A 23,904-nucleotide genomic window follows, 5' to 3' on the forward strand; every position below is an offset into this window, starting at 1 on the left:
GTCCTCAGAAAGCCCCTAAACCTGGGCACTTGCTGCGGGCCCCTCCTACACTGGGCACCTGTTGGCTCCGAGGCCCTGCTACGGCCCGCAATGACTGACTCGGGCCAGCAAGAGTACTCAGGAGGGGGGGGGTGTGTGTGTGTGTGTGTGTGTGTGTGTGTGTGTGTGTGTGTGTGTGTGTGTGTGTGTGTGGAGTGGCCACTGTGCCCAAGGCAATGCCTCAGCCTCACTGTGTGACACTGCAGTGCACACCTAGGGAGGAAGCAGAGCAGTTGGAGAAAACAAGCTCAGTGCAGAAATACAGGGAAAATTAGCTGAGTCTGAAAAGGCAGAAGGTTGGTACCACAACCTCTTGTGACAAGAGGCATCTAACGCTTGGGGCGGCAAGTCCCAGACTGTGTTTGTATCCGGAATCCGGGAGGTGCAAGCAGGGACCCCGATTCCCTACATCCTGTGGGTCTTCATGATAAACACTACTTGGTGCCACCGACATGGCTTCCTTTAGGCTTAAAGTGCCTAACACAGCATTCTATATTAAGATATTCCATTTTAAAGCATCAGATTTTTTAAATTTTTTTATAGTTTATTTTTGAGACAGAGCATGAGTGGGGGAGGGGCAGAGAGCAAGGGAGACACAGAATCCCAAACAGGCTCCAGGCTCTGAGCTGTCAGCACACAGCCTGATGCAGGGCTCTAACCACGAACCGTTGAGATCTGACCTGAGCCGAAGTCAGACGCTTACCCAACTGAGCCACCCAGGTGCCCTAAAGAATCAGTTGGTTTATGGTCACATATTGTGGGTTGATGTTTGTGTTAAGGTTTTAAAATCACATACAGAGAATCTTAGTGAATAAGATAGAACAAAATGCATACAGGAGATATTTTTCATAATTGATCATTACTTTCCAACAGAAGATTAAGTAACATAAGAAAATCATTGTGGGGTGGGGTGCCTGGCTGGCTCAGTCGGTGAAACATGTGACTCTTGATCTCTGGGTTGTAGGCGTGATCCCCACCTTAGGTGTAGAGATTACTTAAAAATAAAATATTTTCTAAAATACTAAAAATTCATTGTGGGAGGAGTTAGAATTCATGTAATCAACTTGGGCTAAAAATAGCCTCATGCAAATTATAATACAAGTTTAGTACCTGCTGTACTTTACCCTTTGGTGTGATACCGTCTCCAGGGCTCCTTTGTGGAAGGATTGACGCAAAAGTCATTTGATTTGTGATCATTCATTTGAACAATTTTTAGTTACTGCGGTCCACAGTGCGAATTTCAGGTTGTAGCCATTGCCAGGCTTTTGAGGCAGGTCTTCTCACTGCCTCCCAGCCAGGGAAGGTGAAGTCCACATAGGAATAGCTCTGGGAGCTTCCAGACCCTTGATGAGAAGGAGCGGCCGTGTCATTGCTGATCTCTTCATTTTCTTGGATCTGGACACTGACTTCATCACGGAAGATTCCTGACTATCTTCAGGGAAGGGTTAGTAGAGATGAGAATCATCTTTACTTTGCAAAATTTTCCAGAATAGGAACCAAGCTAGATTTTTTTTTCACTGAATTTTTAAATTTTGAGATAACTGTAGATTCACATGTTGTTTGTTCTGAGCAGTCATACAGATCTAGCCAGTTGCACCCAATGGTAACATGAGCAAAACTCAGTGTAATGTTACAGCCAGATGTTCTCTGCGATACAGTCAAGGAACAGAACATTCCATCCCCACAGGATCCCTCCTGCTGTTCTTTTAAAAACATTTTTTAACGTTTACTGTTTTTTGAGAGAGACAGAGACACAGCACAAGTGGGGGCAGGGCAGAGACTGAAAGAGAGACACAGAATCTGAGGCAGGCTCCAGGCTCTGAGAGGTCAGCACAGAGCCTGACGTGGGGCTTGAACTTGGGAATGGTGAGATTGTGACCTGAGCCGAAGTTGGATGCTCAACCGACTGAACAACTCAGGTGCCCTCCCCCCCTCCTGCTGTCTTTAAAGCCACATCTACCTCCCTATTCTGTCCTCTGTGGCAATCTTTATTTTGTCCTCTAGGTCTGTAACTCTGCCATTTCAAGAATGTTTCATAAATGGAATCCTACACTGTGTAATCTTTTGAGACTGGCTTTTTCACTTCCCTGGAAATTCATCTAGTCTAGTCAATCTAAGTATTTTGGTTGTTTTTTTTTTAAGTCACATGAAATGAATTTATCCCTTGCTGGTCATAGCATACCAAATGCATACCCCTTGTCCAGGGAATAGAGGTACACTGGTTTGGGTGAGGTTTATCCTATGCAATCTCAGACACACAGATTTATAGAACTACTAAAAGAAGACCACCTTCCTCCAGGAAACCTGAGTGCCAGTAAGAAAGACTGAGGATTTGGCTATTAGGATATCCCAGACTCTGCATTTTCACTACGATCAAAACTGAGCTTAAGAGGCATCGTAGTTCTATGTTTATTATCACTAGATACTACATTTGATTTTTTGGTTTGTCTTAAACGTAGAAATTTAAAGAAAAAATTGTTGACAGATAGCCTTTTTCTTTCTTTGAAGAGTCAGCGACTCATGAGTTTATTTTTAAAAAATTTTTAGCTAATTTGTTAGGCTTCTGATAACATATGCTTTAAACTCAAGTATGATAATTACAGCTACCTCATTTAGACCTTACAACCCTGCGAGACTGATTTCCCCCACTCTATGGACGAGGCTGAGTGGCGAGGTTATGTAATCTGCCTCAGTCACCTAGTGAAGAATTAGAGTAAGGACAAGAACTGCCCAAGTTTATGGGTGACTAAGGCCCCATGTCAGTGAGAATCCCAAAGCCACACCGTGCAACAAAGGAAGAGGCTTGTCACTCATTCTGAATAAATGGTTTTGATTATACACCAATAATGCTAACTCACCGTAGGAAAACAGGTAAGCTCCCCCAAAAATTGTTAATGTTTTTATGCACATACTAACTGAGCAATACTTTTTTTTAAAAGAACTTTTAAAATCATCTGGTTTAGGCAAGTAAAATTTCATTACATACATAATGTCAGTGTCCTGCTAATTAAAGATTACAATTCATGTTAAAGGCAAAAATATTCATGACACGTAAAGAGTTAACAGTGTATTTCTTCCCTAGATGGTAGGTCACGATACCATTGCAAAGGTGTCAAAAGAAGAACTTTCTCCAGGGCCGAATTTTAAATTCCGTATTTTTCTATCAGCTCTTTTGCTTTCTCAATATATGCCCTCATGGCGTCTTCCTTCGACATCCCTAGAAAGACACGACACATTATCTCACTGTCATATTAGGCAATTAAGAAAGTTTATCTCGCTTATTTAAGAATTAACCACCTTTTCGGAGATTCCAGGCTTCCCATTTAGCCTTGCCCTTTAAATCTAACATCCCTGGACACTCTGCCAAAAGAAGGACAGATATATTTTCAAGTTATTTTTTATTCTATACTCCTATAAACATTCAAATGAAATTTATTATTTTTAAATATATTATTTAAAAATATGATGAACATATATATGTATATATACATGAAATACCAATATTAATGTCTCCAACTACAGACTGTTTGTAGAGCCCGTAGAGATCTTTCAGTTCTTCATCATTTGGCCTTGTTTTCATCTTCTTCACATCTTCTGCGATCTTTTCAAAATCAGCCTAGAACAAGAGGGAAAAAAGGTACATGGTGCATTCACTAACTTTCAGCAGGCCCATCTATTTTGGGGCCATTTACCGTCAAAGAGCGAGAACTCAAAAACAAAGAGGAAGGTTTCAAGCAGAAATGGAACCATTATGGTTCTGAGTCACCAGAACTCACCGGAACTATCCTAATTTGTTTTAGTTTACGGATACCTCTCCTGGTACTTACCTGATAAATAGAGAAGAGAGGGACAACTACATAAAATTCTTAATACTGAAAATATTTTTAAGGTTTATTTATTTATTTTTGAGAGAGAGATAGAGAGAGAGAGAGAGATACAGACTCTGAAGCAGGCTTCAGGCTCTGAGTTGTCAGCACACAGCCTGACACGGAGTTTGAACTCATGAACCCTGAGATCATGACATGAGCCAAAGTCGGATGCTTACCCGACTGAGCTACCCAGGAGCCCCAGTACTGAAAATTCTTAATACTGAAAAATCTTAAAACTGAAGAGGACACAAATAAATGGAAAGCTATTCTATGCTTATGAATTGGAAGAAATAATTGTGTTTAAATGTCCATACCACCTAAAGCAATCTAGAGATTCATTGGAGCCAATCCCTATCAACATTCCAAAGGCATAGTTTATGGAGAAAAACAACCTTAAAGTTTGTATAGAATAGACAACGCAATTTTGAGAAAAAATAACAAAGCTGGAGTCCTCACATTTTGTGACTTGCAACGATTGTGTATTACAAAGCTACAGTAATCACAACAGTACAGTGTTGGCCTAAAAACAAACAGATCAATGAAATAGAAGAGAGAGCCCAGAAATAAAAACATGCATATATATGGTCAATTGACTGTTGACAAAGAGCCAAGAATGTAGAATGGGGGAAAGGTCAGTCTCTTCACCAAATGGTGCTGGGATTTGACCGCCACGTACAGAAGAATGAAACTGGGCCACTATCTGACACTATGCACAGCTCAAAGTGGGTTTAATGTAAGGTCACGTAAGACCTTTTGTCTAGACCATAAAACTCCTAGCTAGAAAATATAGGGCATAGACACTGGTCTCGGCAATGAGTGGATCTGACATCAAAAGCAAAGGCAGCTAACACAAAAATAAAGATGTGAGACTCCATCAAACTAAAAAGTTTCTGCAAGGTAAAGAAAACCGTACACAAAATGAAAAGGCAACCTATGGAATGGGAAAAATATTTGCAAATCACGTATCTTAAAAAAGTGCTTCATATCCAAAATACATAAAGAACTCATACCACTCAATAGCTGAAAAAATTTAATTTAAAAAAAATGGGAAAGGAAGACATACAAATGGAGAGGGTCTGACGCTGCATGGGCCATGGTGCGGCTCTGTCGTCGGGCCTCGGCACTGGTGATGGTGGCAGAGAGCCAGCCCGTGCGGGGTAGGAGGTGGAGGGCAGAGCACCTGCTGGGGGAGGATCCAGAGGCAGGGCATCACCCGGGGTGGGGGGTGGGGAGCAAGGGAAGCGGAGCACCTCCTGGGGGAGGGTCCAGAGATAGTGCATCACCTGGTGGGGGGGCGGGGTGAGGGGAAGCAGAGCACCCCCTGCGGGAGGAGCAGGAGGCACAGCCCAGCAGCAGTACAGCAAGCGGAGCTCACTTTTAGCCTGAGAAGAGGAGCGGCGGGTTGGGGCTTCTGAAGGAGACAAAAAAAACAAAAACAAAAAACAAACAACAACAACAACAACAACAAACGCCTCCCAGATAACATTCTAGAAGAGTTAACTACAGCTGGCCAGAAAGAAGCTCATTTGCAGAAGAAAAACGAAGAATATGAAAAAGGAAGTGAGTCCAAAAAAAACAAAAAAACAAAAAAAAACAAAGAAAAAGTATAAAAAGTACAGTCTATCAGTCAGAATAAAAGCTACTTGGCTCTAAGGCTAAAAGATCAAGATCTGAGAGATTCAAGACAAGCAGGGAAAGCCTGTAGACGGAATCGTTTGTATGGTCCCTGATCCAACAGAACTCTGTGGATACATTCCTGTGTCCTGAAAAGAAGAGGTTACCAGCAGAGAGGGCTGCAGCCCAGTTTCTGAATAATGCCTGGGGAACCCAGAAAACAAAAAATGCCAAATGATTTAAAAGATAGTGGATGAGGGCCGCCTGGGTGGCTTAGTCGGTTAAGCGTCCGACTTTACTTAGGTCATGATCTCACGGTTCGTGGGTTCAAGCCCCACGTCGGGCTCTGTGCTGACAGCCAGCTCAGAGCCTGGAGCCTGTTTCAGAGTCTGTATCTCCCTCTCTGACCCTCCCCTGCTCACGCTGTCTCTCTCTCTCTCTCCTAGAAATAAATAAAAATATTAAAAAAAAATAAAAGTGGATGAAAAAAATTATGTTAATTAACTTGAATTTATTTATTTATTTTTAATATTTTTATTTATTTCTAGGAGAGAGAGAGAGACAGTGTGAGCAGGGGAGGGTCAGAGAGAGAGGGAGACACAGACTNTTATTTACTTATGCTATATTCTGAATAATTTCTTCAAATCTGCCTTTTAATGGCTAATTTTTCTGCAAGTCTTATCTTTTGCTTAACCCATCATTGAGCTTTAAGTTTAACAATGATAGTTTATTAATTAATATAATTTTTTTTAATTTTTTTAATGTTTTATTTACTTCTAGGAGAGAGAGAGAGAGACAACGTGAGCAGGGGAGGGTCAGAGAGAGAGGGAGTCACAGACTGAAACAGGCTTCAGGCTCTGAGCTGGCAGTCAGCACAAGGCCCGACACGGGGCTCGAACCCACGAACCGCGAGATCATGACCTAAGCGAAAGTCGGACGCTTAACCGACTAAGCCACCCAGGCGCCCCTAATTAACTTGAATTTAAATAAATAAATTAAAAATAAATAAAATGGAGATAATAATTTTAAAAAAGATGGCAGATGGTCAGAAAAATGAAAACTAAGAAGCAAATCAAGGCTGAAAGAAGAATAAGAGTGGGGCGCCTGGGTGGCTCAGTCAGTTGGTGACCAGCAGCAGCTCAGGTCATGATCTCGCAATTCGTGAGTTCAAGCCCCACGTCAGGCTCTGTGCGACAGCTCAGACCTAGAGCCTGCTTCAGATTCTGTGTCTCCCTCTCTCTCTGCCCCTCCCTTGCTCACATAGTCTGTCTGTCTTTCAAAAATGACTAAAAACATTAAAAAAACTTTTTTAAATGAGAGAGCTTGTCTGTATAAAACTGTATGTGGTAGTGTATGTAGACTACTGTATGTAGTCTGTATGTGGTTTAGAAAGTTTTTCTGAAAAAAAAGCAATAAATCATTTACAAATTAATTAAAAATAAGTAAGACATACAGATGGCCAACAGACACAGAAAAGGTGCTCAACATCACTCATCACCAGGAATGCACATCAAAGCCGCGTATTTCCATCTAGCAAAGCATTGACATTGAGACAGTAGGGAGTTCCTGGACTTGGGTTACTGATAAGGTTGCCCTTTCCTTGTAATATCACTAAGATACTTGTAAACTGATGGAGACACTATCAGTCTAACCATTTGTCTTCTGTCCTTTCCTTTGTTCTTGGGCAGCCAGGAGTGTCTGAGGGATGTCACACAGGTGCCACCTGGGGTTGGGGGAGGGTGTTGTGCTAGCCTGTGCTTGGCCCTCAGCTTGCCTAATGGCCCCTCATCACAATGATGGATGGATGGATAACAAAAACACTATATAGACACATACACACACATTGTGGAATATCATTCAGCCATAAAAAGGGAAGGATCCTGCCATGAGCAGCAACATGGATGGGCCCCGAGGGCATTACCTGAGGTGAAATAAGTCAGACAGAGACCAACGAATACTGAAGGATCTCGTATGCGGACTCTACGTTCACTGAACTTAGGGGAACAGAGGACAGACTTGCAGTTACCACAGACAGGGGACAAAGGGTGGGGGAAATGGATGAATGTGGTCAAAAGATGGGGGGAAAATCTAGCAAGAGAAATTTCAATACACATTTCTTATAAGTTAAAAGCATATAAATAAAAGTTTCTGATAATTTTTGAAAAGCAGTATTACACCCAGTGCAGCCTTCTCGATCACCCTCACGGACACCTCCTCTTCTTCCTAAATCCACCCTTTGCCATATGTGGTAGCTTTACTACCAATCAGTCTTCATCCAGAGCGTTCACCACTTAGTTCCTCTTTGCCTGCACTTTTCAGCATCACTCTTATTTATACCTGTTTAGTGGCTGGCTAGTTTCTGAGGGCCATATTTCTTTCTTTTGAAAAATTCTTCATGTTTTTAAGGTAATGTCCGCATCTAACATGGGGCTCAGACTCATGACCCTGAGATCAAGAATCATATACTCAACCTATTGAGTGAGGCAGGCGCACCTCTGTGGGCCATATTTCTGATTTCACTGAGTTGCTTGTATAGATTCCTTTAGGGGCGTCTGAGTGGCTCAGTCGGTTAAGTGTCCGACTTTGACTCAGGTCATGATCTCACGGTTCGTGGGCTCAAGCCCCGCATCGGGCTCTGTGCTGACAGCTAGCTCAGAGCCTGGAGCCTGCTTCGGATTCTGTACCTCCCTCTCTCTCTGACTCTCCCCTGCTCACACTGTCTCTCTGTCTCTCACACACAAATAGATAAAAACATTTTTAAAAATATTAAAAAAAGATTCCTTTAAACATTGAGACTAAAATTTAAAAGACTTCTTTCAACATATTTCCAAAAAAGAGAAGCTGCATAGCCAACCTAGAGCTCACTGGTGAAAAGAAACTGGCTTCCTGGAAGCTCTGTATACAAATATACACAGTAATAAACCCTGTCCTCCCCATTTGTGACTTAACTCTGAAACCCTGACCTGCCTCACTCCCAAAGAGCGTCAGGCTGGCCTGCAGATCTCTGTTGGCATATTCTGCACAGAGGAATATCTATGTGTTCCCAGTATTTTTAAAAAGCTTTTATTTTGGGGCACCTGGGTGGCTCAGTCGGTTGAGCGTCTGACTTCGGCTCAGGTCATGATCTCGTAGTCCGTGAGATCAAGCCCCGCATCAGGCTCTGTGCTGACAGCTCGGAGCCCGGAGCCTGCTTCAGATTCTGTGTCTCCCTCTCTCTCTGCCTCTCTCCTGCTTGCATTCTGTCTCTCTCCCTCAAAAATAAATAAACATTAAAAAAATTAATAAAAAAATAAAATAAAAAGATAAAAGATTTTGTTTTATTTTTTACTTAAGTAATCTCTACCCCCAATGTGGGGCTCGAACCCACGACCTTGAGATCAAGAGCTGCACGTACCACCGACTGAGCCAGCCAAGAGCCTCATATGTGCTCTTAGCCTTATCCCATGTCTTTCAACCTCTCCGTTTCTCTAAAAAGGGCTTTGGTGACTATTTTCCTTAATAGAATTTTTCTATTCTTTTTAAAAAAAATAAACCTTATTTTACCTTGTGGTATTTAAATCAGGGATAAGCAGGAAATATCAGCAGCCAGGGTATCAAACAAGAAAAGCTCAAGGAGGCATTCTACCCCCACCTCCATTTTCTTTCTCCAATGCAGAGCTGCCTCTGATCCACACATGCAGAGTCCGGGACAGAAAGCGGATAGCACCACTGTAATGTCAGAACCGGTGAGGTCTCAGCCGAGTTGCTGGATAAAGTTTCCTCCAGCACTGAAGACAGGGCAGTAGCACAACGGGGACAGTGTTTTGTCGTGAACAAAAGTCACTTGTAAATCAGAGCGCCTGGGTTCTGCAAACTAAATAACCTGGAAAATGGCCCAGCCTCCTAATTAATCCTTACGGGGGTCTAAGAAGCATGGGTGCATGTGACAAGGGTCACGCACTCTGCCTCATCTTTCTGAGTGTCCTGCTTTAAACAGTGTCATGAGCCTGGGTGGCTCAGTTGGTTAAGCGTCTGGCTTTGGCTCAGGTCATGATCTTATGGTTTGTGAGTTCAAGCCCTGCGTCAGGCTGTGTGCTGACAGCTCAGAGCCTGGAGCCCACTTTGGATTCTGTGTCTCCCTTTCTCTCTGCCCCTCCGCTGCTCATGCTCTGTGTCTCTCTCCTTCAAAAATAAACATTCAAAAAATTAAAAAAAAAAAAAAAAGAAAAGAAAAACGAAGGACACAGGCTTTAGGGGCGCCTGGAGGCTCAGTCAGTTGAGTGTCTGACTCTTGATTTTGGCTCAAGTCATGATCTCAGGGTCGTAAGATAAGGCCCCTCATCAGGCTCTGTGCAGGCCCTGCCGCTCGCACACCCTCTCTCTCTCAAAAAGAAAAAGAAAAAGAAAAAGAAAATGAAAATGAAAAAGAAAAAGAAAAAGGAAAAAAGAACCGAGGCTCTAGAGCCAGCCTGCCTCAGTTAGAGTCTCAGCTTTAGCATTTAAGAGCTATGTGTGCTTGGGAGTTATTTAACCTGTGTCTGTTTTCTCAGCCAGAACATGGGACAAAAATACCACGTATCCACAAGGTTGTTAGCCAGATTAATTAGGTTAACACACGTAAAACAGTTATTTTTCTTTAAGTTCATTCATTTGGGGAGGGGGGGTGCATAGAGAGGAGAGAGAGAAAACCAAGCAGGCCACACACTGTCAGTGCGGAGCCCACTGTGGGGCTGGAACCCACGAACCAGGAGATCAGTACCTGAGCGAAAGTCAAGAAGAGTTGGACGCTTAACCAACTGAGCCCCCCAGGCATCCCAACACATAGAAAACACATTAAATAGTGCCTGGGACATGGTGAGTGTTTAAAAGGCTACCATTATTATTTTAAGTGTCTCTGGGGGGAAAGAAACGAATTCTAGAAAAAACTGAGAAAAGTATTCCCAATGAAGACACGAAAAATACGTTGATTTGACAAAGAATACCAAATGGCTTTTACACACTCAGCTTTGTAAGGCATGTAGAAAAAATCAAGACTAGCAAGAAATATACTAGAATATGCAGATGATAATCGCGTCTGATTACTGCTAAGTTTTCTGGTGTTTTAAGACTCTCTGCACTCTCCAAATGTTCTGTAGGGCGCCCCTCTCGTGTCTATAATGAGGACAAAATGCAAATGCTCTTAAGTACTCACGGCTTCCTAAGGGCAGGGCAGGGTTATTCAGAGATGTATAGAGATCTTCCCCTTCAGATGTGCTTGCTCTAAGGTCTTATGCCCTTTTCCACTGACAGAAACCCAATTACTCTTGGCAAGCCAAGCCTTGAGGAGAACTCTAAGGATTCTCAACAACCATGCTAGGTCCTTGCCTTCTGGGAGGACCTTCTGGAAAACTGTTCCTCGCAAGTGGGGGAACGTGGAGCCATTTGCTAACCTAATGAAAGTCTTGGGCCCTCTCCAAAAGAGGTCAGCCCGGACACAGTTTCACACACAACTTCGGGGATCCCCGTTCCTTCTCCCTTCCAGGATAGAGAAGCCGGTTCCAGAGCAGGGACCAAGATCACGCTCTCCATCCAGCCTGCCCTTCTGTGGTGCCACAACTTGATACATTCTTGCTCCATGGTGTGGCTGCCATGTGCCATCTTCTACATGAGTGTAATGGAATCAGTGTGTGTATATACACACACATACTATGCACATGTATGTACGTACACATGCACCGGTATGTGCAAGCACGTACAGGCATATGTACACACGTACACATTTTCACACACACATACTAATCCATCGTGTTAGCGTTGCTTATCTCCTGGATGAAGGAATTCCTGATGGTTTTTATTTACTTTATATTTGTTCTCTTTCCCCAAAGTTCCCGCCCTGAACATATTATTTCTTTCACATATCAGCAAAAATACCAGTATTTTTAATTGTAGTTTTACAGATCTCTGCTGTCCAAAAGAACATTTGCCTGAGAGAGCCCCTGGCTGCGCCAAAGAGCGAGGGGCGCGGGTAGGACCCCAGCCGTCCTTGCCTCCATTTCTCAGGTGGGAAGAACGGGGCGGAGCAGGGCCGTCTGGTCCTCCGGGAGCAACTAGGTGTCCGCCTTCCTGGGCGCTTAGCCTACCTGGCGTTTAACCAGTCCCCGGGGTTCACAAGAGCTGCCACAGGGAGTCCCGGCTCGGCATCCACAGATGGCACCGGCGCCGTCCCCACTGCGGTAAACGGGCGCTCGCGAAGCGGGTGGGAGTGTCCTGGCATCACAATGGACAACTCGGGGCGGGGAGGGAGTCCGGGGGCAACCGCAGTCCCGAGTTCCGGGTCCGGGCGGCCCGCCGGCCGGGGGCGTCACGCTTGCCCCACTGGAGCGCGTCCCTCCGGGGGCAAACCCGCCCGCGCAGCCTTTGACTCACCTGCAGGGACATGGTCACCGCACCCAACCGCGGCCACACTCCGAACATACGCTCCCCAGACCCCGCCCCGCGGCTCCTTAAATGGCGGCGCGCCTCCGCCCGCCCGCTCCCATTGGTGGCGCTCTGACCCGGCCGGCTCCCATTGGCCGTCGGTACTGAGGGGCGGGGCTAAACCGTGAGCGGCACCTGCCGGGTCGGAGGCATCCTCCTGGGTCTCCAGCATCGCGTCGGGATTGTCTGCTGCGAGGGAGGCTGCAACTTGGAACTGTAAAGGGGCGGAGCAGGGAATTTAAATGAGTTCCTCTCCGCTCTTGGCTCGCTCCCCATTCTTTCTCTAGAGATCATTTGCAGGAAATCCAGAAAGGTCTCTCCAGGGCACGGACATCTTTTTTTTTTGTACACATATGTGTCCCTCCATTTCCTCATAAACCTGGAAACTTGGACCGTTAGGCAGTATATTGAGACCTCTCACGTCTCCCTTCCCACCTGTAAGCACAGTTCATCAGCAATGAAAAAGGCGCCTTCCGTTTAAAAAGCAAAAACACGGGGCGCCTGGGTGGCTTAGTCGGTTAAGCGTCCGACTTTCGCTTAGGTCATGATCCCGCGGTTCGTGGGTTCGAGCCCCGCGTCGGGCTCTGTGCTGACTGCCAGCTCAGAGCCTGGAGCCTGTTTCAGTCTGTGACTCCCTCTCTCTCTGACCCTCCCCTGCTCACGCTGTCTCTCTCTCTCTCCTAGAAACATTAAAAAAAAAAAAAAAAAAAGCAAAAACACGTTCTGAACACGTGCTGCAACCACTCGAACTAGTTCTCAGTTACGGCAAAGGCACAAAACTACGTGTTCTGAACACGTGCTGCAACCACTCGAACTAGTTCTCAGTTACGGCAAAGGCACAAAACTACGTGTCTATTCCATTTGAGGCCATTCTCCAGGAGAACAAATCCAATGTCACTGAAGATCTACAGATAACACAGAGAGAGGTTGCGATTCACATGAGATTAAGTTTTCAAAGAACTGGAACAGCATTTTCTGGTGATATGAGGAGTTATTTTTCGACTCTTCATTTATTTATATTTTTTAAATGTTTATTTATTTATTTTTGAGAAAGAGCACAAGTAGGGAAGGGGCAGAAAGAGGGAGAGACGAGAGAGAGAATCCAGGCAGGTTCCTCGCTGCAAGCGGGGCTCCGTCCCATAAACCGTGATATAATGACCTAAACTGAAATTAAGAGTCAGAGGCTTAACCTACTGAGCCACCCAGGTGTCCCACCCCCCAATTCTTCATTTAAAAAGAAACTTTTGTAGAGCCAAGTGACTGGAAGAACTGACAAATTCAGGATTTAGAAAGTTACTGATTTGGAAAGTCTAACAATGGAACATATAACCATGCAAGTGATGGGAAAGAAAGGCCCTAAGACATTTTAGCTGGTTTTTACATAAAACTACCCTTAAAAAATATTTGCTTTGCTTTTTCATGTAAATCCTTTGGTTTTTAAATTTTCTCCTTGAAAATATTTTCACAGTGTAATCAATGAATTTCCAAGCAGAAGACAAAAAGCTAATGTAAACAAGATGCACTGGCCAGGCTCTTTTTGGTTTTTAGTTTTTAAATTTCCAGATGATGGGAAATGCACTGTCGGGTACAAAGGCAAATGGCCTGCAGAGCAGTGAGTGCTTTCTCTGCTGGGGCAGCTCTAACAGTATTTCAGTAGGGAAACACTGGGGGTGACCTCCGGTATCGGTGCGAGCCTGTAGCTGAGACATTTGGGCATTATAGTCATTATGAGAAATCAGGAAAAGAAGGACCTCTGACTGGACTCAGGGCATGATCTTGTGGTTCATGGGTTCAAGCCCTGCATCGGGCTCAGTGCTGATATCTCAGAGCCTGGAGACTGCTTCAGATTCTCTGTCTCCTTCGCTCTCTGCTCCTCCCCATGCCTTCTTTCTCTCTCAAAAAAAAAAAAAAAAATTAAAATTAAAAATTCAGGGAAAGGGGAGAGGGAGGGTACACTCTGCTGTTTTAGTCTCTAACGCTCTTTTAAGAACTCTTTTTAAAGCATGTTCTCTTGAGTTGCCCTCCCCTGACCAGACGCTAGAGGCATGGTGTCTTGTTCCAAGGAACAAAAGAAAGAAAAGACGATGGAAATATTGATGTCTCTGTCCAGTGATAATAATATACTAGGTACAGTGAAAACCCAGCTTTCTGAGCACTTGGGAAGTGAATCAATTTGGACAATCGAGCTTTTTTTTTTTTTTACTATTTTATTAAATATTGATTACAGACCAATATACATACATACATCCATAGATATGTAAATTAAAAAAATAAAGGACACATGTATGAACCCAATACCAGTTTAAGAAATAAGACATTACCATGGTGCCTGGGTGGCTCAGTTGGTTAAGTGTCTAACTTTGGCTCAGGCATGATCTCACAGTTCATGAGTTAGAGCCCTACACTGGCAGTGTGGAGCCTGCTTGGGATTCTCTCTCTCTCCTCTCTCTGTCCCTTCCCTGCTCATGCTTTCTCTCTTAAAATAAGTGGACATTAAAAAAAAATTTTTTAATAAATAGAACATTACCTTTATCTTCATGACTCCTCTGATTCCATTACATCCTATCTTCCACATTTCATTCATTCATTCATTCATTCATTCATTCACATAGTTACTGAGTGCTCAGTATGAGCAAGGCACTGTTCTAGGGTCTTGAAAAACATTAGTCAACAGAATAAACAAGAATCCCTATCCTTGCATTACTTTCTGGTAGGGTATTACAGACAATACCACATATAATAAGCAAATTATATAGTCTATTAAAAGACGTTAGATTATAAGTTCAATTTTTAAAACATTTTTTAAAGTTTTAAAATTTATTTTTTGAGAGTGAGAGCATGGGGGCGGGGGTGGGGACAGACAGAGGGAGAGACAAAATCCCAAGCAGGCACAGTGCAATCAGCACAGAGCTCGATATGGGGCTTGAGCTCACGAACCATGAGATCATGACCTGAGCTGAAATAGTCAGACGCTCAACTGACTGAGCCATCCAGGTGCCCCAATAAGTGCAATTTTTAAAAATAGCAAAGGAGATGGGAAGTCTTTTTAAAAAAATTTATTTAAATCCAAGTTAGTTAACATACAGTGTAATAATGACTTCAGGGGCAGAATTTAGTGATTCATCACTTACTTAGAACACTCAGTGCTCATCCCAGCAAGTGCCCTCTCTAATGCCCCTTGCCCATTTATCCCACCCTCCCACCCCAAACCTCTTTAGCAACACTCATTTGGCTCTCTGTATATGAGTCTCTTATGGTTTGCCTCCTTCTCTATATTTATCTTATTTTTCCTTCCCTTCCCCTATGTTCATCCGTTTTGTTTCTCACATTTCTCACATGAGTGAAATTATATGTTTATTTTTCTCCAACTGACTTACTTCACTTAGCATAATACACTCTAGTTCCAACCATACTGTTGCACATGGCAAGATTTCATTCTTTTTGATTGCTGAGATGGAAAGTCTTGGGTATGTGGGATGGAAAAGGTGACCTGCAATGGTAGATAGGGTATGCAGGGTAGGTCTCTTTGAGGAGATGACATTTGAGTAAAAGTTTGAAGGAGGTGAAAGAGCTGACCAGGGAGACACCTAAGAGCAACCCTTGCAAAGGGAGCATCTGATACAGAGACCCTAGGGAAGGAGCTTCCTTGGCGGGTAACCATTGAAGAGTTTTGAGTGAGAGCTGACATGATACCACTACTTTTTAAAAGGATCACTCTTGTTGCTGTGTTGAAAATTGACTGTAAGGAAACAAGGTTGGAAGCAAAATTCTTACTAGAATTGTAATCCAGGGAAGAACTTTTGGGTGTCTCAAACTCAGGTGGTAGTAGTGGTGGAAGTAGTGAGAAGTATTTCAGATTCTGGGTATATTTTGAAGGTAGAGTCAACAGTAGTCCTTCAAAGATTCTACATGGGAGGTGAAGGAAAGAGAGGAGTCAGGATAATTCCGAGATTGTTGGCCTTAGTAACTGGAAGGCCCACTGGTAGAGTAGGTTTGGTGGGGAGCAAAGATTAGAAGTTTAGTTCTGGACTTATTACTTTTGAGAGATCAGATATCCAAGTGGTGATGTCAAATAGGCAGGTGGATATCAAGTCTGGTTTGGGCTGGGTGTATAAATGTGAGACTCATGAACATAGAGATGGTATTTAGAACCCTCGGACTGGGTGACTCTAGAAATTGAGTGTATATAGATGAAGAAAGAGGACTGAAGACTAAGCCATGGGAAATTGCAACATTAAGAGCTTGGAAAGGAGAGGAAGAATGATTGTAAGAGACAGAGAAGAAGTGGACATTGAATAAGAGAAAAACCAAGAGAATGTGGTGACCAGAACGCGTATCAAGTGAAAAAGCATGTCAAGTTGGAGGAGGACTGAGAATTATCAGTTGGACCTTGGTCGTTGTCAAGATCACTGACGACCTGGAGAGAAGTTTCGGTGCAGTGGTCGGGGACAAAGGCTGATCAGAGTGGGTTTATGAAAACACGAGATACAATTACGTAATCATTCTTTGGACTCTCCCTTTGTTTTTTCCTTCCACGCATATCACACTGTCTTAATCATTAAATCCTACCTATTTTGTTCATCTTCACAAAGGGTTGTTCTGGCTCTTTGCTCTCCTCTCTAAATTTTAATATCCATGAGTCAAGTTCCATGAAAGAAAATTCTTGAATTTTTCTTGGAATTGCATTGAAAAGCTCTATCAGTTGGGTGAGAGTGCAGATGCAGGTATGTCTGTGATACAGGGTTTCACTATTCATGACTCATGTATCTTTTTCAATTAGTTTTCTTATTTAATGTTTTCAGATAGTTTTCTAATTTTCTCCATCGAAGGTCTCACACATCTTACATGGATTTTTTTTTTTAAGTAGGCTTCACGCCCAGCACAGAGCCCAATTCAGGGCTTGAACACACAATCCTGAGATCAGGACCTGTGCTGCGATCTAGAGTCTGATGCTCAACTGACTGAGGCACTCAGGAGCCCCTTGTGTGGATTTATTTCTAAGTATCTTTATAAGTTTTGATTATGTTATAGATGGAGTCTTTAAAATTTTTTCATTGTTTATCCTTTTGTAAGTGGTACAGAGAAAGGGAATTGACTGTTGTATATTGACTATTTATCCAGCAGCCTTGATAAATCTTTTAAGTTTTACTTTTCAGCAAATGATTTGGTGTTTTCTATTTGTCAAACAATAGTCTATGAATGATGACAGTTTCATTTAGTCCTTTCCACTCCTCAAATCTTTCTTTTCCTTGCCTTTCTGCACTAGCATGGACCTGAGTATAATAATATATAATAGGAATAGTATATGGTTCTTTAAAGGTAATGCATGCGTTCAGTGTTTCACCATCAAATGTCATATGTTCACTGCAGCTGGTTTATTTTGATGGATATACAAGTTTTAACATGATAAAGAAGTTTCTTCCTATTTGTAGTTTGGCAAAATTTGTTTTCATGAATGGGTGTAGAATTTCATCAAAAGCTTATTTATTTATTTATTTTCAAAACCTTTTTTTAATGTCTCTATTGGGATTGGGATGATCATATGTTTCTCCTTTAATCTTTTAAAGAGAGCTTACATGAATTGGTTTTCAATTGTGAAACCAACCTTGCATTCCTTATTAATCTTGACTTGACCTTTATGTTTCTTTGTTTTTAAAATACATTACTGGATTGTGGGCTGTATTTTGAGGGATTTTTCATCCATCTTTATTTTGTAACTTCCCTTCCTCAGACTGCCCCCCCCCTTTTTTCCTGTATTAGCATTATGCCAGCACATAAAACAAGCTGGGAAAGCACCCTTCTGTCTCTGCATCTGGAATAAATTGTGTAGAATGGAGAAGAACACAAATGAGAGAAGGTCACACAGCAGCCAGTGACACTCAGGTTGATTTTCTGCTTGCTGCCTCCTTCTCTTCCAGCCCCAGAGGTTAAAGCCACTGTCAAAGCACAAGGGCAGCCTAACTGCTTATCCCATCTGTCCTCCAACTCGCAGCCAGAGTGAGTGTCCTACAGCGCAAGTGGCATTAAGTCAGTGGCACCCCAGCTTTCTTAGGATAAACCCCAAACTATTTTTGGCAGCAGACATAGCGCTGTTAGTGAGGCCCTGAGAGAAAGTCACCCAGGAGATTTTCCCCGGGACAGCCCATTAAGGGTTCTGGTGTGTTACCTAACTGTCTTGTGGAAACACCAACTCCCCTCCCCCACAAGCACACAAGAACCAAGGGCCAACCTCTGCAGCGCCTTGGCGGCTCCCACACAAACAAGGCCATGGGGCCTCCACAGTCTTGCCCAGATAGGGGGCCAGTGGACGCCCCTCCTCTTGTCTCCCTGGAGGCTCCTGGCAGCCTTTTAAAGGTTAAGCTGCCATGATTTTGGAGGCAATGGTTATGGATGCAGAGGCGTGGCTTAAGTGGAACTTCACTGAGATTCGGCTGTGACCATGTGGACCCCTCCATCCACTGTGCAAAATCCCCTTGGCCAGCGTACCCTGCACGCACAGCAGGCACATTTCTTCCTCGGCTCCTACTGGCCACGGTTTGCGTGCGGCTCCTGGTGGGTCTTCTGCATCTTCTCATTGGGCTCCATGAAGTTCATGCTCTTTCTACCCCAAGTCAAGTGCAATGAGCACGATTTGGCCTCCCCACAGTTCTCTATCACTGTTTCTGCTCCCACTGTGTGAGGTTCAAGGGTCTCCTATCAGTGTTTGCTTTCAGGTTACTTCTGGCAAACCTGAAACACAGATGTCTCAGTATAAACTTGAACCTGAACCAGCTGAAGAAATTCCCAGTGGCCCCCTGCCGACCCCTGCTATTGTCCGAGGGAGAAGCTGGAATGGCTCATCTGTGGGAAGTTGCCTATGTGAGTGGAGGCTCCTTTGGACACACCCTGGGGAAAACTGGGTCTCTCTGTAGCTTTGCCACTGCTTCTGAAGTGTGCATGGAAGAAGTGGCTACAGGGACATAATTGGGAGTCTGTGCTGGGCTGGGGCACCGGACAGGTCACCTCTCAGGGGCACAGCCCTGAGGCCTGATTGAGCTGTGGCCCTTGGGTCCCTGCAAGTAAGGCCTTGTTGGGAGCCTGGGGTGTAGAGGTGGCATGTGGAGGGGAACTGAGGCCATGGAGGCCCCAGACTCTGGCAGGGTTAGGCTGTCTCTGCCCTTCTGCACGGAGGCCTGGCCAAAGCTGGCCTACTCCCAAAGTGGGGAATTCTCAAGGTGATTTGTCCTGGTGGAGGGGTCATTGCTTCTGAAGTTGAGGGAGTCTCTTCCTCTCCAGGCAGGGTCAGGGACTGGTAGAACTTCTACTCTGACACCTGATGGTTGTCAGGTGGCCTATGTTCTGTGTTGCTCCTCTGAGCGCTCTTAGAGTAGGAATCAGAGGTGAGGGGCACCTGGGTGGCTCAGTTGGTTATGTCTGACTTCAGCTAGGGTCATGATCTCATGGTTCATGAGTTTGAGCTCCACATCAGGCTCCCTGCTGTCAGTGCAGAGCCCGCTTTGGATCCTCTGTGCTCACCGCACACACCCCCCCCCCCGCCCCGCCTCTAAATTTTTTTTAATTCTTTTAGTGTTTGTTTATTTTTGAGACAGAGGGAGATGGAACATGAGTGGGGGAGGTGCAGAGAGAGAGGGAGACCTGGTGCCGAGGAAAGCATGCTTTTGGTTAGATCGGCTGAAGCCTGGGGTTTGGGGCCACGACATGGCCTTCCAGCTCGGCTCCCTTGTAACTCAGAAGCAAGCAGGTGATCATCGCTTCCTTGTGATTATGGCCCATCAGCTAGTCTTGATCTCTTCCCTGTGTGACACCCGGGCACCATCAACTTGACCAGGCTTCCTTGTAGTTAGGGAGTGCCTCCACATAAGGGTTTCTTTGTCTCCATGACCTGTATTCACCCACAGATCTTGGGCCCTAAAGTGCCCTCTTGCTGGGACTGAGAATGAGAGGTTTCTCGAGCAGTTTTTCACATTTCCTGGATATGTAAAAGGGGATACGGTATATTCCACTGAGTACTCCTTGGAGGCAAGGGTCCGCTGACCAGTGTCTACAGGACACCCTCGGACTCCACACTCCCACCACGGTTGCATCTTATCTGGCCCTGGAGGAGTTCAAGGGCAGGATGGAGAGGGGGCTGCCCAAGGAGGCACCCAGCTTGTTGCCAAATGTGAATTGTGATTGAAGCCAAAGTCTTCAGACTTAACTGGTCAGTACTCCAGAGCAGGTGTTCTGTTCTGCCTTTATACCTATGAACAACCTATGCCTTTATACCTATGCTCCTGGTGACCATACACCACAGACATTATCTGACAGAATTTACCTGGGGTCTTTTTTTCTTGCAGACTGCCCTGAGCCAGCAGGAATGCAAACACCTCTCTTTCACTAGAGTACTCCATGACAGGGCAAGGTCTGGATGACTTCAAATAATTGTTTTGGGATGGTTCATGGCCTTCCTGATTCTTATTCACAGGATACTCTCTGGAATTTTGAGGAGCTCTGCTAAGTCTTGTCAATGATTTTAGTGACCCCCTCTTTCCTAAGGCGGGATGTGTTGAGCCCACTTCAACTTGGCCAGGTTACCTTTGTGATGGACTTGAGAACTGGCGGCCAAATGGATCTCTACCTCAGCAGAGATAGTGGAGAGGCCCTGCGGCGTGTTGGACTTAGTGCCAACCTTGGAGTCAAAGTATCCCAAGGTCAACTTAAAATTGGGAGAAGTTGGTGAGAAACTTGGCCCATATTACTCAAAAGAAAATCAATTCCAGAGTCCACCTGATGAGCTGACCGTTATAATGGAATCAAAACACAATGCAGGCAAGCATACAAAGAAACAAAACTGAATACTGACAAACTAAAAAAGAGAGAAAAAAAATTAAAAGGAAGAAATGAGAAAAAAAAGAGTAAAAAGATGAAAATGAGATAAAAAAAGGAATAGTAAAGAAAGATGAAGGGCACCTGGGTGGCTGTCAGTTAAGCATCCGACTTTGGCTCAAGTCATGATCTCGCGGTTCGTGAGTTGGAGCCCCACGTCGGGCTTTGTGCTGACAGCCTGGAGCCTGGAGCCTGTTTCAGATTCTGTGTCTCCCTCTCTTTCTCTGCCCCTCTCCCATTCATGCTCTATCTCTGTCTCTGTCTCAAAAAAAAAAAAACATAAAAATAAAAAAAAGATGAGTGAAAAAATAGTATTTAGAGTAGCATTAAATACATTCATAACGCTGTGTACCCATCACCACTATTTGCAATTTTTTTTCATCTTCCTAAATAGAAACTCTGTGCCCATTGAACAACTTCTCCTCCCCTTCTCCCCCAGCCTTGATAACCTCTCTTCTCCCTTTGAGCCTATGAATTTGCCTCGTGTGGGTAGCTTATATAGCATCATTGCACAATGTTTGTCCTTTTGCAACTGGTTTATTTCACTTAGTATAATGGGTTTCAAATTCATCCATGTTGTATTGGGTGTCAGTACTTTATTCTTTTTTCTGGCTGAATAATATTTCCTTGTATCTAAACATGACACCCACTCATTCGTTGATGGACATCTAAATTGTCTCTACCTTTTGGCTCTTGTGGATAATGCAACTATGAGCAGATCCTAGTATCTGTTGAGTCCTGCTTTGAATTCTTTTGGGTATATCCTAGGAGTGGAATTATACCATAACTCTACATTTCAACTTTTAGAGGAATTGACATACTGTTTCCCACAGCAGCTGCATCTTCTGCATTCCAACTAGCAATGTAGTCAGGTTCTGATTTCACAGTATTGCTCACCAACACTTGATATTTTCTGTTGCTTTTTTAAAAAAAATTTTTTTTTTGAGAGAGAGAGAGACAGAGTGTAAGCAGGGGAGGGGCAGAGAGAGAGGGAGACAGAGGATCTGAAGTGGGCTCTGTGCTGACAGATGGACAGCAAGTGAGCCCGATGCGGGACTTGAACTCACCAACCACAAGATCATGACCGGAGCCAAAGTGAGACGCCCAACCAACTGTGCCACCCAGGAGCTCACTAATTAGAATAGCCTCTGCATAGTGTATGTGGTGGTCCAGGATTATTCAGGCCCTACCGACCTTTTCAACCTCATCTTTCACTTCTCTCCTTCCTCACATGTACATCCCACCCTGGGTATCCAGGCTTAAAGCTAGCTACTGCCTCATTGTCTGGAATACTCTTCTCCACCTTCTTAATTGGCCAGCCTCTCTTTCAAGAGTTGCACCTCCTCCAGGAAGCCTTCAATGGTAAGAATTATCTTTAGTGTGGGCTACAAGCCAGCAGCCACCTCTCTCCTCTCCTGTTATTCTTACCTTCCTTCCAACAGCTCCCCCTGCTCTTTGGGCCTCCTTCCTTTTCTAATAGGTCAAGCATACTCCTGCCTGAGGGCCTTAGTCTTCCCCCACTCTTCCTTGGGTGTCTGCCTGCTAATCTTCCACTTCCTCCACATCTTGGTTGAAATGGCACCCCACAACCCTTAAAGGTTAGCAACCCCCCCCCAGCACCCGATTCCTCCCTTTCTTGCTTTAATTTTTTTTCTGAAGTGCTTTTCATCACCTAATATACTATATATTTTATTTTGTTTTATTGTCAGTCTCCGCCAATTGCACATCGATTCGCTGCTTTATCCCTAACACTTAGAATTCAATAAATACTGTTATTTGTGGATAAAAAGAAGGAAAGAAACATTCTTATGTATCTAGCATGTGGCACATTGCCTGACATATAAAAGATGCTCAATAAAAACTGGTGAAACAAAGTAAAATGCTATTTATATTTTTTTTTACCAAATACATCCAGACATATTTATACATTTCTGCCGTAAAAGGGCTTCTCAATCACTTGTTCTCATATTGCCTCAGAAAGAACTGTGATAATTTAATTCATATAAATGTCTACTTCAAATAATTCTAAAATTATAGGTTTAAGTTTATGTATATCTATGGCACATTGTGAATAGTTACCTGCAGCTGATTTTATATCATACACTTTATTTCCAAAATTACTGGTGCTGGCTCTTTAGGACCTATAGAAAATCTAAAGCCTAGATTCACATCAGTCCTTGACCTACAGAACAAGGGTGCCTGGCTGGCTCGGTCAGTGGAGTGCATGACTCTTGATCTTGGGGTTATGAGTTTGAGCCCCACGTTTGATGTAGAGGTTACTTTAAAAAAAAGAAAACTTTAAAAAATAAACAAAACTCTAATAAATAGAATCTACTTAAAAAAATAGAACATCCCAGAGAGCTTTTTGACCATTTAAGATCTTTCAAATTTCCTTTTTTTTTTTTTAATAGGATAGCTCTCTGCCAAGTTCCCCTGATGACCTTGCTTGTCTCCATCTAGCCATGTAGGTGAGGCCTGACTGAATTGGCAGAATGCCTGAGATTTCTTCCGGAGCGAGGGTCCCTATCTTGTGGAAGACTCCCACAAAGGTGCTTCTCTTTGGGGCGCCTGGGTGGCTCAGTTGGTTAAATATTTGACTTCAGCTCAGGTCATGATCTCACAGATTGTGCGTTTGAGCCCCGCATCAGGCTCTGTGCTGACAGCTCAGAGCCTGGAGCCTGCTTCGGATTCTGTGTCTCCCTCTCTCTCTGACCGTCCCCCACTTGTTCTCCCTCTCTCTTTTTCTCTCAAAAATAAGTAAACATTTAAAAAAAAATTTTTAAAAAAGGTGTTTCTCTTCCATTTGTCTAGTTTTAATGGAGACTAATGCTTTTCACCTTGCCTCCCGCCCCCTCTGCTTACGGTATATACAGCTTCAGGTTTCTGTGTAAGTCTGTGAAACTGCTCAGCTGAAGTTTAAAGTTGGCATGTCACTGCAGAGTGACCCATCACTCGTGACACCTATAGTTATTCATCTCTGGGCCTAGGGATGTTGTCTCCTGGGCCTAGGGATCAGGGAACTGATATGCTGATCTTGCTTTTACTGTCTTAGAGGTATAATAAATGGTCTAAATCCAATTAG

General features: G+C 43.9%; 1 protein-coding gene across 3 annotated transcripts; it reads right to left on the reverse strand.

Annotated features, from left to right (window-relative positions):
* Window positions 1–3,091: 3,091 nt before the first annotated feature.
* Window positions 3,092–12,186, reverse strand: ACBD7 (acyl-CoA binding domain containing 7). 3 transcript variants are annotated; one of them, XM_039240036.1, is made up of 4 exons: window positions 11,907–12,186; window positions 3,538–3,655; window positions 3,337–3,399; window positions 3,092–3,256 (listed from the first exon to the last, which is right to left on the reverse strand). In XM_039240036.1, the coding sequence occupies exons 1-4, from the start codon at window positions 11,952–11,954 to the stop codon at window positions 3,183–3,185; spliced, it is 303 nt and encodes a 100-aa protein (XP_039095967.1). In that variant the 5' UTR covers window positions 11,955–12,186; the 3' UTR covers window positions 3,092–3,182. The 3 variants fall into 3 exon arrangements, with proteins under 3 accessions (XP_039095967.1, XP_039095968.1, XP_039095969.1); XM_039240037.1 differs by lacking the exon at window positions 11,907–12,186 and adding an exon at window positions 11,621–11,729; XM_039240038.1 differs by lacking the exon at window positions 11,907–12,186 and adding an exon at window positions 8,377–8,396.
* Between the last annotated feature and the right edge of the window lie 11,718 nt (window positions 12,187–23,904).

This window comes from Hyaena hyaena, unplaced genomic scaffold, assembly GCF_003009895.1.
Source record: "Hyaena hyaena isolate Hyena2069 unplaced genomic scaffold, ASM300989v1 scaffold_165, whole genome shotgun sequence".
NCBI lineage: Eukaryota > Metazoa > Chordata > Mammalia > Carnivora > Hyaenidae > Hyaena > Hyaena hyaena.